This window comes from Rana temporaria, chromosome 5 (assembly GCF_905171775.1).
Source record: "Rana temporaria chromosome 5, aRanTem1.1, whole genome shotgun sequence".
Taxonomy (NCBI): Eukaryota; Metazoa; Chordata; class Amphibia; order Anura; family Ranidae; genus Rana; species Rana temporaria.
In genome coordinates this window covers 335950989-335967742 of record NC_053493.1, presented here as the reverse complement: position 1 = coordinate 335967742, position 16754 = coordinate 335950989, and the positions used below count along the sequence as shown (strand labels likewise).

General features: G+C 40.7%; 1 protein-coding gene across 2 annotated transcripts in view; it reads right to left on the bottom strand.

Moving 5' to 3' along the window:
- Nucleotides 1-207: 207 nt before the first annotated feature.
- The window catches only part of SULF1 (sulfatase 1), a 204450-nt gene continuing 187903 nt past the window's right edge, over nt 208-16754 (bottom strand). Inside the window, exons 19-21 of one of the 2 annotated variants that reach the window (XM_040354377.1) lie at nt 16566-16689; nt 15076-15109; nt 1188-1308 (exon numbers count right to left, since the gene is read on the bottom strand). In XM_040354377.1, the coding sequence (XP_040210311.1) occupies nt 1278-1308; nt 15076-15109; nt 16566-16689 (189 nt within the window). In that variant the 3' untranslated portion in view covers nt 1188-1277. Of the gene's footprint in view, nt 1309-15075; nt 15110-16565; nt 16690-16754 lie in introns of both variants that reach the window. The other variant, XM_040354376.1, reaches the window with a different exon arrangement.

Below are 16754 nucleotides of genomic sequence, written 5' to 3'. Positions count from 1 at the left end.
CACAAGTTGGATTTTCCTCCAGATTTTCCTTATCTGTCACCATAATCTCCTAATGAATCAACGGGACAACACTGATTTCCAATTAGGCATTCATTATAAGATTTTGAATTTATAAAGCAAAATTGTAAAAAGCACCTTTCTGCAAAAAAAAATCTGGTCACAACAATATGTTTAGAACTAAAAGTAAAAAGGGAAAAAACATGATGGTCAAGCTTAAAAGCTTTATAAAAGTGCAAAATTAGTTTACTAATTCCAGTGGTTAGAAAATAAAATATAATATTTAGTGGGGATATAATTGTCTGTGGTGTTTAAACATTTGACACATATGAGCCCAAATAGTGAAAAAAATAAAACTGTGTGACGTCAAATTTCATGAAGTATTAATGTTCATTATCAAGTATCTTATTGAAGTGATGTTTAAAGACTCCGTTGTCCATATTGTGAAAAGCAAAAAAGCTGGATGCACTGGAATGTCAAGTGCCACAGTCACTGGTTAAATTTAGCTTTTAGTACATTTGTTCTAATCAGAAGAAAGCGAGAACGAGGCACTGCCTTCCATATCTAAGTTTGTATCTGTTTCTCCAGAAAAATCTTTTGTTGGTCGTGCTTTTGTACTTTTGTGGTCTTCAGAATCATCTAAGTGATCCACAGTGGAGATGTTTTTTACCTGGGGAGCCATGGAGTCGATAGGAAGATACATCTGGTCTTGAAATATATCTTCACTTGCAAGACGACGTTGCTGAAGTTCTCTAGGTGTATGACTGAAAGTCTGCATGTCTAAATTAATTTTAGATTCTAACTCTGTGAGTCCATTTCCACTGAAGTCCACATCATAGGTGTCTAAAGAAACTTGATCTCTCTGTCTTTCGGTTTTGCTATAGCTCCAGTGTGCCTGGTTCTTTTGTTTCTCCTTGGGGAGATTGTTTTCAAGTTTTTTCCTGTGATTAAATATCACTGTGCTCAAATTAACTTCCATTTTAGGTTCCCTTTCTTCTGCAGCTACACCGCTAAATTCATCTTCAGAGTCAGCAGAGGACATTTCCATCGGAGCCGACGCATCGGAGGACACATAAGTTCGTACAACCACAGTCGAATTTGCTGTAACTTTTTTAGGGATATTGTTCAGCAGTGCAAAAACTCTATCTACATCCTTCAAGTAATTAGCCCAATCATCCGGACTAAGTCTATACTTGTTTCTGTAGCCATACAAGCTTTCATTAACGCTGTACAGATCTTCCAGTCCTTTCCAGTCAACATCCTCTGTGAAATTGGGCAGGTTAACCTTCCCATCCATCCCATAGTTGTCCCCTGTAAAAATACAGATTGTTTAGGTCATTGAATTCTGGCTTCAATACAATCTTTCACTTCTTCACACACTTTTTAAAAAAAAAAAAATTCTATTTATAATGTAAACGTGTTTAAAATGAGGAATACTATTAAATAAAATGAGGTTAAAGTGTGTTCTTGTGTCAATTATTTTCCACTCAGTAAACAGAATGAATAGGTACAGTCTATTCAAATAAATTATAAGCACAGGGAACCCATCTCAGCAAAAAAGTTCTACGCTTAAAATATGCAATTGTTACCCAAATGCTGTTTAAAGTGCATCTATGATTTATCTAGGCAAGGAAAAGCTACAAGTTTAATAGTGTCTCCACCTCATCATCCACTCACACGCTCACCATCTAATTCAGCCACCAGAAGCAGAAACAGTTAGGACCATGTAAGCTCAAGTTGGAATTTACACAAGGCTTAGGACTCTTTCCTTCCACATGTAACAGTGTTGACTGCCTAAGGTGCAAATCACTGAGCATTAGAACTGTCACATGGGAGGAAGGGGAGTGAGTCACATGCTCCCTCATACCCAGAAGTACCAGCATATTTCTTACACTCCAGAAGCCAACAGAGTGTGGAAAGGGGAGCAAAGCAATATGAGTATACTGTATTTAGCTGGTGTGGCTGCCATTTAAGTGAATGTTTAGCCTTACCCTGCATGGAAAAAACACAGGTCATTTTAGGAATACTGCCAATCATAAATCTATTAATTTCAAAATATATTTTTACAAAGCACTGTTTATTACAGACTGCTTTTTCGAAATATCATCATATTTGAATCTGATACAATGCCATTTTAACACTTTTATGAAGCTAAATTTAAATGCTCAATCCACCCAAAACTAACATGTCTGGGCTTATATTTCCTAAGGACTCTGGTGATGAGATATGTCCACCATAATAATTTGTTTTCTATATAGTTCTATAAGACATAACAAGACAGTAGGTATAAAAACACATTGATCACACCCATAAAGGAATTGTCTTTCTCATGTGACGTTGGAAGTATTTCTCTGCTCATAAACCATAGCAGTAGGTATTTGTCATACAGTAGTATTTGTCTTGTAATTTATTATCTGCTTTTTGGGCCATCATATATTTTGTGGCTTCTAGAGCTGTCTGGTATAGAGAACTGGAAGTTGTGAATTGCCAAAAGAATGATAATACAATGATTTCATCCCATAGATAAAATGGTATTGATTTTGTCAGCATGATGTCAGTGCTGCATAAGCCAAAGACTTTATTTTCTGTAAAGTGAGGTAGATCTGTGTTCATGAAATGGATGTTTGAAGTTTGGACAGGTACACTTATTTTCACACTTGTGTTAGCCAAGCCCAGGTTTACTTCGCACTATAGTAATCCAGGCTCATGGGGCCAGATTCACAGAAGAAATAGGCCGGAGTATTTACTGATACTCCGGCGTATTTTCAAATTTGCCGCGTTGTATCTTAATTTGTGATTCACAAACAAGATACAACGGCATTTGGCTAAGATCCGACCGGCTTACGGCTTCGTACGCCTTCGGATCTTAGGCTGCAATACTTCGGCCGCCGCTGGGTGGAGTTTGCGTCATTTTCCAGCGTCGGGTATGTAAATTAGCTTTTACGGCGATCCACGAAGCTACTCGCGTGCGTTACGTCGTCGCAAGCCGTTTTTTCCCATCGCAAAGTTAAGCTTCTTTTTTCATGGCTTAACTTTAGAGCAGCCATGTTAAAGTATGGCCGTCGTTCCCGCATCGAATTTCAATTTTTTTTCCGGCGTAAGTACGTTACGCACGTCGCCATTCACAAACACGTCGGGGCGCCGTAATTTCGCGCAAAGCATGGCGGGAAATTTCCAAATGGAGCATGCGCAGAACGTTCGGTGTGGGAGCGCGCCCAATTTAAATGGTACACACCCCATTTGAATTAGGCGGGCTTGCGCTGGACGTCCTTACGATACACCGCCGTACGTTTACACGCAAGTGCTTGGTGAATCAGGCACTTGCGCTGAAAACTTGCGGCGGTGTAACGTAAAGACGATACGTTACGCCGCCGCGATTCTTTCTGAATCTGGCCCATGGTGTCTCATCTGCTCTGGCTCAGGTCACCTGCAAAAAATCCCATTATTTATAAAAAAAAATATTGTTAAAAACAGTAGCAATGAGGAGGAAATAAATTTGATGGCAAGAAATTTAAAGTACCATTTAATTTAACTCTAAATCTTACATTTTTTCATTTTGTATAGAGCAGTTGTCAGGGTTTTTCTACATCTGTATCCCAGTGGGAAGACTTTCTTTTACTTCCTGAGCAGAAGACATAACCGGAAGTGAGAGACAATCTCTTTAAAATAAGGTAAATTCCCTCTTCCCTACTGGGAAATGTGGTGTTGTGATAACTTAAAATTTTGGATTTCCCCCACTTTTAGTCCCAATGACAAAGGTCACAGGACAATTAGAGGAAGATAATCTCCCCAATAAGGATAAAGACAGCAGATGGCTTTTCTCTCCCACAAACCTTAATTTAAGATTTGGGGTGGTGACATCTGCCCCAGAACTCTCAGTCACAAACATGGCCCAAATAAAGGTGTCTCACTTTTCTTGTTGGAGTTTTCAATGTATGTGGGGACATGCTTAGCTCTTCTCTCCAGTGGAATGATTTGAGTATGGGCTCATATAGATAGGCTTTGTTTACTGTCAGAGGGTTTCAGCTTGCTTACATTTTTTTAATTTAGCAGTGTGGATGTGCTATAGGAGTCTGAGCTTGACATGTGTTTCTTTGGATGCAGTAGGTCCTATTGTAATCATTTTGGCTTGAGGAAGAAGCAGATCATATGAGACTCCAGCACCAAAACACATACATGCATACATGTGCTACATTAAAGTTCAAAACTCAGTGGTTGAAAATAAGTCTTTTTATACGACACCTACAGTGCCTTGAAAATGTATTCATACTCCTTGACATTTTTCACATTTTGTCATGTTGCAACCAAAAATGTAAATGCCTTTTATTGGGATTTTATGTCATAGACCAACACAAAGTGGCACATAATTGTGAAGTGGAAGAAAAACAAATAAATATCTGAAAAGTGTGGCATGCATTTCTATTCATTCCCCCTGAGTCAATACGTTGTAGAACCACCTTTTGCTGTAACTTTTTGGGGATGTCTCTACCAGCTTTGCACATCTAGAGATTTTTTTGCGCATTCTTCTTTGCAAAATAACTCAAGCTCTGTCAGATTGGATGGCAAGCAACTGTGAACATCAATTTTCAAGTGTTGCCACAGAATCTCAATTGGATTTAGGTCTGGACTTTGACTTGGCCATGAATATGCTTTGATCTAAACCATTCCATTGTAGCTCTGGCTCCATGTTTAGGGTCGTTGTCCTGCTGGGAGGTGAACCTCTGCCCCAGTCTCAAGTCTTTTGCAGACTCTAACAGGTTTTCTTCTAAGATTTCCCTGTATTTGGCTCCATCCATCTTCCCATCAACTCTAGCCAGCTTTCATGTCCTTGTTAAAGAAATGTATTCTCAGGATGCTGCCACCACCATGTGTCATGGTGATGTACATTGTTAGTTTTCTGCCACGCATAGCATTTTGCTTTTAGGCCAAAAAGTAACATTTTGGTCTCATCTGACCAGAGCACCTTCTTTCACATTTTTGCTGTGTCCTCCACATGGCTTCTTCCAAACTGCAAACAGGACATCTTATGACTTTCTTTCAACAATGGCTTTCTTTTTCCACTCTTTCATAAAGGACAGATTTATGGAGTGCATGACTAATAAGCTGTGGATCTCTGCAGCTCCTCCAGAGTCACAATGGGCCTCTTGGCTGCCTCTCAGATTAATGCTCTCCTTGCCCGGCCTGTCAGTTTAGGTGGACGACCATGTCTTGGTAGGTTTGCAGTTGTGCTATACTCTTTCCATTTTCGGATGATGGATTGAACAGTGCTCCATGAGATGTTCAAAGCTTGGGATATTTTTTTTATAACCTAACCCTGCTTTAAACTTCTCCACAACTTTATGCCTGACCAGTGTGGTGTGTTCCTTGGCCTTCATGATGTTGTTTGTTCACTAAGGTTCTCTAACAAACCTCTGAGGTATTCATAGAACAGCTGTATATATATACTGAGATTAAATTACACTCAGGTGGACTCTATTTACTAATTAGGTAAATTCTGAAGGCAATTGGTTTCATTAGATTTTAGTTAGGGGTATCAGAGTAAAGGGGGCTGAATACAAACACTTTTTCAAATAGTCATTTGTAAAACATTTTGAAAACCATTCATCATTTTCCTTCCACTTCACAATTATGTGCCACTTTGTGTTGGTCTCTCACAATAAAATACATTTACATTTTTGGTTGTAACATGACACAATGTGGACAATTTCAATGGGTATGAATATTTTTTTAAAGCACTGAAACATGTTTACTATTAGGGCATTTTAACAGAAACCTATCACAATAAAAACATGGAGGTTAACCCTAGCTGTTCATTTTTTTTCTGGAAATGCTAGTTGTCTGTCTATTATGGCAACCCCCTTGTTTAGATAACATTAAGTTAGTGATCTAGAGCAATTCTGGGGATAACACTCCTCAGACTTTCCCAATATGCAAAACTGTTTTGGGGTTTTGACTCAATAACCCCAAAAAAGGCAAAAGGCTCCACATAGGTAAAACCAGACCAGTAATTTATTAAATAAAACAGTAACACTTACATGGCAGTAACGTATTTCAAGTATGGACAGTAAGTTGGCCACCTACGATACGAACGCCCGTTCCTTTGGAACATTGAACAGCGCGGTGACATCAGCACGTCGCTTCTGCTGATGCGTTTCTGCACAAGTCTGATGTCGTCCTGGGGCACTCGTGCTGCCATGTAAGTGATAATAAATTACTAGTCTGGTTTTACCTATGGTGAGCCTTTGGGTTATCGTGATTATGAGAATTTAGGACCCTGGATCCTTTTAAGCTTCTGTGACCATTTATGTCCATCCGCCTACAAGTAGTGTTTGAAGGCCATTCTGGTCAGAGTCATTGCTTGACATCCCTGGAGACAAAGGCCCTGGCTGATTATTAGTTCAAAGCGATCCAGCTTGTGTTAGCTGGAAGTGTGCACTTTATGTGGTGACGAATTACATTTGCATGTTGGTGTGAATTTGTCATCTGCAGGAGGACACCAAATACTTGGCGTTCGTCTATTGTCTATCAGCAATACTTCGAAGGATTTATTTGTTTATGTTGCTGACCTATTTCTTGGGACTCAACAACCATTAGTGTTGACTCACATATTGTCGTATTTTTCGCCATTATCACATGTTGTCACTTATTAGATTTGTATATAGAGTGCAGCTCTCATATTTTATTGTCTATTTTTGTCCTTATCTCACCTTAGAGCTGCTGCAGGTTTCAGGATTTATAGGACACAGGGCAGTTTATTTTTTACATATTAACTAAACAGTGCAACTCACACATTAGAAAATACATTTCACCCAGAAAATAATAAGCACAACTAACACAGCGATAACTCTGTAAGCATCATCTGCTTACATGCTAAGCTGTAGATATTGAACAGAGCTTAGGCTTCTCACTACATCATATGGCAGGGTTGTGTGAATTATAAGTGTGGCTGCACAGAATTAAACATACTTAGGCAGGTAAACAATTCACAGACGTATATTTCATTTGTGTGTTGTTATGGCTGCAGTTTTGCTCTAAATCTTTTTTTTATTAATTTAATAACTAAAACAAAGAAAGGATATTTGGCAGCTCGGTCAGTCTAAGGTCCTCTGGGTAAGTAAATCTGTATTAAACTTAAGTGGCAGGCGGAATGCATACAATGCAAAAAATGTAGTCTGCGTACAGGGCAAAACTCTACAGTGCGTCATAACCACAATAATGCTGCTTTCCAGGCAGATGTTTTGTGATTTTCCTATCAAAGTGTCAAACTTCAGACAAACAGATTTTCTCAGAGTAGATACTGGAAGTGCAGAGCTTTAAAAAATGTAGCCTGGAGCAAAATCATAATGGATGTTATGCAAGTGTCTCATCTGAAACAAAATCCCATGACGATCACTGAAAACACCTTTAAAGAGCCAGATAAAAAAAGTATTAGCAATGAGCACTGTCATAAGACAAAGGCAAATGATCATTACATACTGTGCTCCCCAACATTCTACTGGCTTAAAGATGACATGGAAACCTTCACAAAATTGCATTTATGCGTGAAGATAAAATAGGCTGCAGAGGTCATCTGATATCACTGGATTGAGATCTACTGTTCCCTAATCTCACTGGATTGAGGTCTACTGTCCTCTGATTTCCCTGGATTGAGGTCTACTGTTCCCTAATCTCACTGGATTAAGGTCTACTGTCCTCTGATTTCCCTGGATTGAGGTCTACTGTTCCCTAATCTCACTGGATTGAGGTCTACTGTTCCCTAATCTCACTGGATTGATGTCTACTGTCCTCTGATTTCCCTGGATTGAGGTCTACTGTTACCTAATCTCACTGGATTAAGGTCTACTGTCCTCTGATTTTCCTGGATTGAGGTCCACTGTTCCCTAATCTCACTGGATTAAGGTCTACTGTCACCTGATCTCACTGGATTGAGGTCTACTGTTCCCTAATCTCACTGGATTGAAGTCAACTGTCCTCTGATCTCTCTGGATTGAGGCCTACTGTTCCCTAATCTCACTGGATTGAGGTCCACTGTGCTCTGCTCTAACTAGATTGAGGGAAGACTTTTATCTCTACAGGTAACTTTAGATTAACTAAGATTGAGTGGTATTTTCTGGGCGATTGTTACTTGGCTATTGGTCATGTAAAGTTACATTTCCAATATATATGGATTGACAGCTAAACAGAAGTTAGCTGTGTGCAGGTCTGCAAGACAGTGGCAGCAACCATCTAACCCCCATATACTATAAATGGGCCCCTAAGTCTCAAAGGGACCTTGTGCAGCCACTCAGTATGCACAAATGGTATGCCTTCTTTTGCTTTTCATGATGCTTGGCTGCTCTTCTACTTCTCTCCTCTGTACACATGAAAACGCTCCCTTTAAAGCTACCATTATCAATGTATTTTGAAAGATTGTATAAAAAACTGTTCAGGACATAAGTTCCACCCACTAGTTTACGCTATTATTGACCATTCACAATGGGTTTATGCTACAATTCAGTCAATACATTTTATCCAGCAATTTGTTAAAAGCAAACAGATTCTTCTAATACCATTGCAAGGGATGCCACTATATATTGCTCATAGTAACGTAGAATTGAGTAAAGAGCAACAATGGCTCTGATTTATCAAGCTTAGGACATATTAAGGAGCACTTAGGGCATGCTAAATTGGTCTCTCAGTCAGTTTTATTGCATGTCATAATCAGGGCCGGCGCTCCCACTAGGCGAACTAGGCAGCCGCCTAGAGCGCACTGCCTCCTAGAAGCGCAGCTACAGCTGCTGGGTCCCCTACAGAAGATCAGTTCCTCCTCAGCCGGTGGTGGCTGATGCGGAGTGTAGCGGAAGGTGGCTCTATATGGCTGGCTGCAGAGTGGCTGGACAGGGAGAAGAAGCAGGCAGATCTTCCCCTTCGCCGGACTAAGCCAGGGGTGACCATGCTAATGTCCAGCAGGCAGCAGCAGCTGTGGGTGTCAGCTCTCTGCCCGCCCCTTCTCCCTCCCTGGGTGATGTGCAACCATTGGAGGAGCAGGGCGGGCGGCATTGTGCAAACAGACACTCAGAATGGATCCACCGAGGCCCAGACTGGCCACTTGTCCTGGAGGAGTGAGGAGCCCAAAGCAAAGCTGCTCCTGCAGCTTAACCAGCCTCTCCACGGCCGGCCGCCGGAGCCCGGGGGTGGAACCAAATTATCAGCTGAAGGGGGAAGGGGCTGCAGGAGGTCTCCCATGCGTGACTGGTGATACTAACTACTGCTGCCCGCTGCCTGACATGTGGAGGGAGATGGAAAGAAGTGCCCCAAGGTAAGAACTTGTCAGGTGGTGGGGGAAGAGCTGGGGATGAGGGCTTCCAGTCAGATCTTATAACTGGTGTGTGACCCCCTCCACTTGGCTCCATCCATTCACCTAGCTGCACCCCCTCTCCTGTCCACTTTGCTATATTCTCCCTCCACCTGAATGCACTTCCCCTCTGCTGTCCACCTGGCTGCACCCCCCTCTGCTGTCCACCTGGCTGCACCCCCCTCTGCTGTCCACCAGGCTGCACCCCCCTCTGCTGTCCACCTGGCTGCACCCCCCTCTTCTGTCCACCTGGCTTCACCCCCTCTTCTGTCCACCTGGCTCCATCCCTCCACCTACCTGCACCCCCTTCCTGTCCACCTGGCTTTATCCCTCCACCTACCTGCACCCCCCTCCTGTCCACCTGGCTCTATCCCTCCACCTGGCTGCACCCCCCTCCTGTCCACCTGGCTCCATCCCTCCACCTGGCTGCACCCCCTCCTCCTGTCCACCTGGCTCCATCCCTCCACCTGCCTGCACACCCCTCCTGTCCACCTGGCTCCATCCCTCCACCTGCCTGCACCCCCCTCCTGTCCACCTGGCTCCATCCCTCCACCTGCCTGCACCCCCTCCTGTCCACCTGGCTCCATCCCTCCACCTGCCTGCACCCCCCTCCTGTCCACCTGGCTCCATTCCTCCACCTGCCTGCACCCCCTCCTGTCCACCTGGCTCCATCCCTCCACCTGCCTGCACCCCCCTCCTGTCCACCTGGCTTTATCCCTTTACCTGGCTGAACCCCCTCTCCACCTGGACCAGTTCTGGTGCTAAAATTATTGAGTTGATTTAGATTGTTTTTTTTTTGGGGGGGCGCAAGTAGCTGGTCTCGCCTAGGGTGCAAAATAGTCTAGCACCGGCCCTGGTCATAATAACACGTTATTTGGCAAGCCAGATGCAGTTGCCATTGCAGTTTGATAAATCAGGACCAATGAGTACAACGAGTACATCAGAGGAGTATAACTAATAAATCCTTCTGCATTTAAAAGGTATAAAGCTTCTGGCTGAATCAACAGCTTAGTACTATTTTACAGAATGGGCAGTTTCTAGATCTTCTGCTATAAAGGACAACCTATGGTGACACCTAAATGTCAACCTATGGTCAAACCCGTCACATATTCTGAGTTGTAAAGTCTTATGGTTTTTCACCTTAATGCATCCATTGGCTCCCGCTGCTGTCAATCAAATCCAGTGACTTGGGGGCGGGGCCGAGTCCTGCTGTCAATGGATGCAGCAGCAGGACTTTGGAGCGCGCCCGCACGAGTGTTCCCATACAATGCGGCTCTCTGGGGGGCACTCAATGCAGAGGAGGAGCCAGGGGACCCCGGAAGAGGAGGGTTGGGGCAGCTCTGTGCAAAACCCTTGCACAGAGGAGGTAAGTATAAGATATTTGTTATTTAAAAAAAAAATACCTTTACAATTGCTGTAAGGCCTTAAAGCATTAATTAATTTCAATAGCCAGAATAAATTGTTTATTCTGGCCAAGTAAATTAATTTACACCCAAGAGCTTGACACCTGTAAAAGCCCCTAAAAGCCCTTAAAAGCTTGTACAAATAGGCATATATAAAATTAATCATAGTAATTTATTGAAAAATAGTTTAAAAAGACATATTGTATAAAAACAAGAATAAATAGAACCCCAATTGCTGAATAAGCACCACCACTCCTCAAAATAGGTAGGGAGCCTATAATTCCATAACATAATAAAGGAGTGTCACCAACTAACTAAACTAAACTAAATGTTTTATTTTATATATGCCTTTTTATTGGTATGGTGCCCATAAAGTACCACATTTTTAATTTTTTCTTTTACTCTTTGTAGCTGGGTGACAGCGTGTGAGGTCAGATTGTTGACAGGCAGCAACTGTAATGCCGTGTACACACCATCGTTTTTCCTGACGTTCAAAAACCTGTTGTTTTTTTTTCACGACGTGATTCCTCTCCAGCCTGACTTGCATACACACATTCATGCAAAAAAAATGTCCGACCAAAGCGCAGTGACATACAATGCGTACGATGGGACTATAAAAGGGGAAGTTCCTTTCAAATGGCGCCACCCTTTGGGCTGATTCTGAGCATGCACATTTTTTTTCCCCTCGGAAAAGCATACACACGACTGCTTTTCGCGACGAGAAAAAGACTGATGTGAAACACAAAGAGAAAAAAGAGAGCTGGTTTCAATTTTTTGGCGGGCAGTTTTTTCGTAGAGAAAACTGCAAGCCCCCATTTTTTTATATATGTTTTTATATTTTTTTATTTCTTTTATATATATATATATATATATATATTAATTATTGTTATTATTATTATTATTATTACTAAAGGGCCCAGAGGTCCCCAGGGCCCCGGATGGCAACCCACCTTTTTTTTATAAAAGCATTACATTTTTTTTCTTTTATTTCTTTTTTTTTTCTTTTGTATATATATATATATATATTTTTTTTTTTTATTAAAGGGCTCAGAGGTCCCCAGGGCCCCATATGGCAAACCTCCTTTTTTTTTATAAATGTTTATTTTTTTTTATTTTTGTTATATATATTTTTTTCTATTTTTTTTATTAAAGGGCCCAGAGGTCCCCAGATCCCTGGATGGCAACCCCCTTTTTTTTTTTTTTTTTATAAATGTTTATTTTTTTTTTTTTTTATATATATATTTTTTTGTATTTTTTATTAAAGGGCCCAGAGGTTTTTTTTTTTTTTTTAATGAAAGGGCCCAGAGGTCCGGGATGGCAACCCCCCTTTTTTTTGTAATTTATTTTTATATAAAAAAATATTATTTGTGTATATATATATATATATATATATATATATATATATATTTTTTTTTTAATTAAAGGGCCCAGAGGTCCCCAGGGCCCCAGATGGCAACCCCCCTTAAAAAAAAATATATATATATATATTTTTTTTTCTTTTTATTAAAGGGCCTAGAGGTCCCCAGGGCCGCCCCGGATGGCTACCCCCCTTTTTTTATATATATTTTTCTTTATTTCTTCTTTTTCTTGTAAAGGGCCCCCCCTCTTCTTAATTCGCGGGGGCCCCCCCCCCCCCCCCCGCTTCTCAATTTCAGGCGGCAGCACTCCAGGAGGGCCCATGCCTAAAGCTGTGTAAGGGGCCCCATAATTCCTGATGGCGGCCCTGGTCGTGTGTACGAGGCATGAGACTTCAGGTTACCTTTGACCTCCTGACTCTCAAACATAAATAAACATGCAATCATTTAAGACTGACCATATGCCCTACTGAGATAGGTTGTTTTTAAAGGGCAACTAGACCAACCTCTAACTATATACCTGAAACACGTACATTCAACTGTTTTACAGTGCCTTGAAAAAGTATTCACACTCCTTGAAATTTTCCACATTTTGTCATGTTACAACCAAAAATGTAAATGTAAATGTATTTTATTGGGTTTTTATGTGATAGACCAACATAAAGTGGCACATAATTGTGAAGTGGAGGGAAAACAATAAATGTTTTTAAAAATGTTTTACAAATAAATATCTGAAAAGTATGATGTGTATTAGTAGAACCAATTGCCTTCAGAAGTCACCTAATTAGTAAATAGAGTCCGTCCGTGTCTTATTTATTCTTAGTATAAGTACAACTGTTCTGTGAAGCCCTCAGAGGTTTGTTGTAGAACCTTAGTGAACAAACAGCAGCATGAAGGCCAAGGAACACACCAGACTGGTCAGGCATAAAGTTGTGAAGAAGTTTAAAGCAGGGTTAAGTTATAAAAATATATCCCAAGCTTTGAACATCTTGACAGGCCAGGCAAGAGGAGAATTAATCAGAGAAGCAGCCAAGAGGCTAAGAGGGTAAGAGAATCTGTCCACAGGACAACTATTAGTCATGCACTCCACAAATCTGGCTTTTATGGAAGAGTGGCAATAAGAACGCCTTTATTGAAAGAAAGCCATAGAAAGTCCTGTTTGCAGTTTGCGAGAAGCCATATGGGGGACACAGCAAACATGTGGAAGAAAGCGCTCTGGTCAGATGAGACCAAAATTGGCTTAGAAGCAAACTGCTACATGTGGTGGAAAACTAACACTACACATCACCCTGAACACACCATCCCCACTGTGAAACATGGTGGTGGCAGCATTATGTTGTGGGATGCTTTTCTTCAGCAGGGACAGTGAAGCTGGTCAGAGTTGATGGGAAGATGGATGGAGTGAAATAAAGGGAAATCTTAGAAGAAAACCTATTATGCCCTGTACACACGATCGGTTCGTCTGATGAAAACAGACCGTTTTCATCAGACGAACCGATCGTGTGTGGGCCCCATCGGTTTTTTCTCCCATCGGTGAAAAAAAATAGAACCTGTTTTAAAATTTTCTGATGGTTAAAAAAACGATAGAAAAAAACGGTGGGGAAATCCATCGGTCAAAAATCCACGCATGCTCAGAATCAAGTAGACGCATGTTTGAAAGCATTGAACTTCATTTTTCTCTGCACGTCGTTGCTTTTTACGTCACCGCATTGGACACGATTGGATTTTTAACAGATGGTGTGTAGGCAAGACTGATTAAAGTCAGCTTTATCGGATATCTGATGAAAAAATACATTGGTCCGTTTTCATCAGACGAAACAATCGTGTGTACGTGGCATTAAAGTCTGCAAAACACCTGAGACTGGGGCGGAGGTTCACCTTCCAGCAGGACTACAACACTAAACATACAGCCAGAGCTACAATGGAATGGTTTAGATCAAAGCATATTCATGTGTTAGAATGGCCCGGTCAACGTCCAGACTTAAATCCAATTAAGAATATGTGGCGAGACTTAAAAATTGCTGTTCACAGTTGCTCTCCATCCAATCTGACAGAGCTTGAGCTGTTTTGCAAAGAAGAATGGGCAAAAATGTCCCTCTTCAGATGTGCAAAGCTGGTGGAAATGTGCAAATGTCAGATGTGCAAATGTCCCTCTTCAGATGTGCAAATCCCCAAAAATACTTGCAGCTGCAATTGCAGCGAAAGGTGGTTCTACAAAGTATTGTCTCAGGGGGACTGAATACAAATGCACACCACACTTTTCACAGATTTTTTTGTAAAAAAAATTTAAAACCATTTATCATTTTCCTTCCACTTCTCAGTTATGTGCCACTTTATGTTGATTCTAAATCCCAATAAAATACATTTACGTTTTTGGTTGCAACATGACAAGGGGCATGTCATAAACAGGGTGACAATACGGCAATACAGTGACATTGATATATCTTGTTTTTCATTTGCTGATTATAATTTACTTATTAATGGCTAAGCTAAAAAGTACAACTGTGAAATACAGGAAGGGTTGAAAAACCCACAGCTTACTCTAAAATACAAATTTATACGTCTATACATTGTTTCATGCATTTTGCAAAGCAAAACATGGTAATACACATATACAACTTTATATATGAATATATGGAGATGCAAAATGATAGTGTACACACAACACAAAGAAAACACAATGCACAGGCATTCTTATCAGTGGCACATTAACCTAAACATTGTGTGAATAAAATGTTGATAAATTAACAAGTCGCAAGCATGAAATGAGATGTATGAGCTCTTGCTGGGAATATGAGATGGAGTGAATCATGGTAGCCGGAGACCATTGACCAATATGAGGAAACCATGGTTAGAAATTGCATGCAACCAAAAGCTATGTCATGGGCCACATGACAGAAAACACACATTAGTCGGAATGGGCTGGATCATGCAATTATTTGGGAAGAAGCTGCTGGAAAGGATAAATAAGAAAAAGGACATATACCTGTGTGGATCATAGGTTCGTCCATCTTTACTTCCTGATATAGGAAAATACAAGAGTAATGGTTGTTAACTTCTAGAAGAGAAATCATTTACCAAATACTAGATTGCCAACTCTCCTTAAAAGATGGTTAAAGTGTACCCATCATTGAAATTAATAACTCAGCAGCTATTCTAATATTTAATATCAGGTATCTGAAAGGGACAGTCCACCCAAGACCAATATTTCAGCTTTTGGTAGATGCTATAGAGCTAAAGTAGACAGATTATTTTATTTCTGGGGCACTCTATTGGTGCGATTAGTGCAGCCAATATTTGTAGTTGCCACCTTCCCTGCTGGATTTTGTATTTATTTATACCATGGAGAATGGACAACAGTTGCTGGGGCATGAAAAGGTGGGTGAGAAAACCCAAACTCACAGGTAGACAGGGACAGTCAAGAGTTGGGTAGGGAGATCATTCTGCTGGAGTATCCCAAGGCATAAAATAAGGCATGGACTGACTCGGCCCATCATGCTCCATCTACTGTATAACATCACTTTTAGGTGAACTAGGCTTTTTTTTCTGTGCTTGATAATATGTAATGGGGCTTATTTACTATATTGTCTAAATAAAAACTATGTTGCCCCATAGAAACTAATCAGACTATGCTATCAGACTTCATAAGTTTGTGTCTACAGGACAACAGAGATAATGTTGGTTTTAAGCATTTTGATATATGAGGGATAGTGTAAGGATATTATAATAATTGTGGCTATACCCTTGGCCTGAACCAGCACTGTCCGGCCCTTCTACTGAGCTGGAATTTTAGCCTATTGTCGCCATTAAGTTTTCATGATGCTCCTAAGCAATGGTTTTAAACTGCTTTTAAACTACATTTGGGGGATTTTCCCATTGAGAATCATCGGTATGATAATACCTAACTTAGCTAGAAAGAGCAAGCATGTTAGAATTTACCACAAAATAGGCGCCAGCCACCACTGTATGTAAGCAATGCTATATATTTGAAAATCACTTTAATGCATGGGTTTTTATAGCTTATAGAATATAGAAACATACTAAAAGAGTGTCAATCAAAATACTCATATTAATTGGTCTTAATTTAAATTGGCTAAAAATATGCAACACCTGCAAACATAAAATTAGTGACCCACAAACTCTTTTTTACTAGGTACGGCTGATATTAGAAGGGGCACGGGCTGTGTAAGGGGTAAGCAGGTTAGTTAGCAGCCCCTGGCTACAGACAGTCTAGCAGTTGTTAGCTCTGAAGCCAATGCTGTAAATAAGCTTTGCGGTTCGTGTCGACCTGTTATTATTAAACCTGTAGGAAAGAATTGGTCAGGCCAGCAAGTTATTATTCAGCATTTTTTTTTTTTTAGCATGTAGGCATTTTTATAATCCAACTGCTGTAAATAAATAGGATGGCGTAGCAATGTTTTACACTTAGAACATATTACACTGTCTTTAAAAAACTTTATATGTACTGAAATTTACCTGTTTCTAACCCTTTCGGCCTTAGGTTGCACTGCCGGTGACCCTGACAGCTTCTTAGTTCCATCAACTGTATATGAAGCTGATTCAAAATTCCTCTCTCCACAGTATGTACAGAATTTGTGAGCTGTGGGGAAAACCGCAATGCACATGAATACATTGTTAGTAATGGTTCAAAAGGCTGAAACTAAT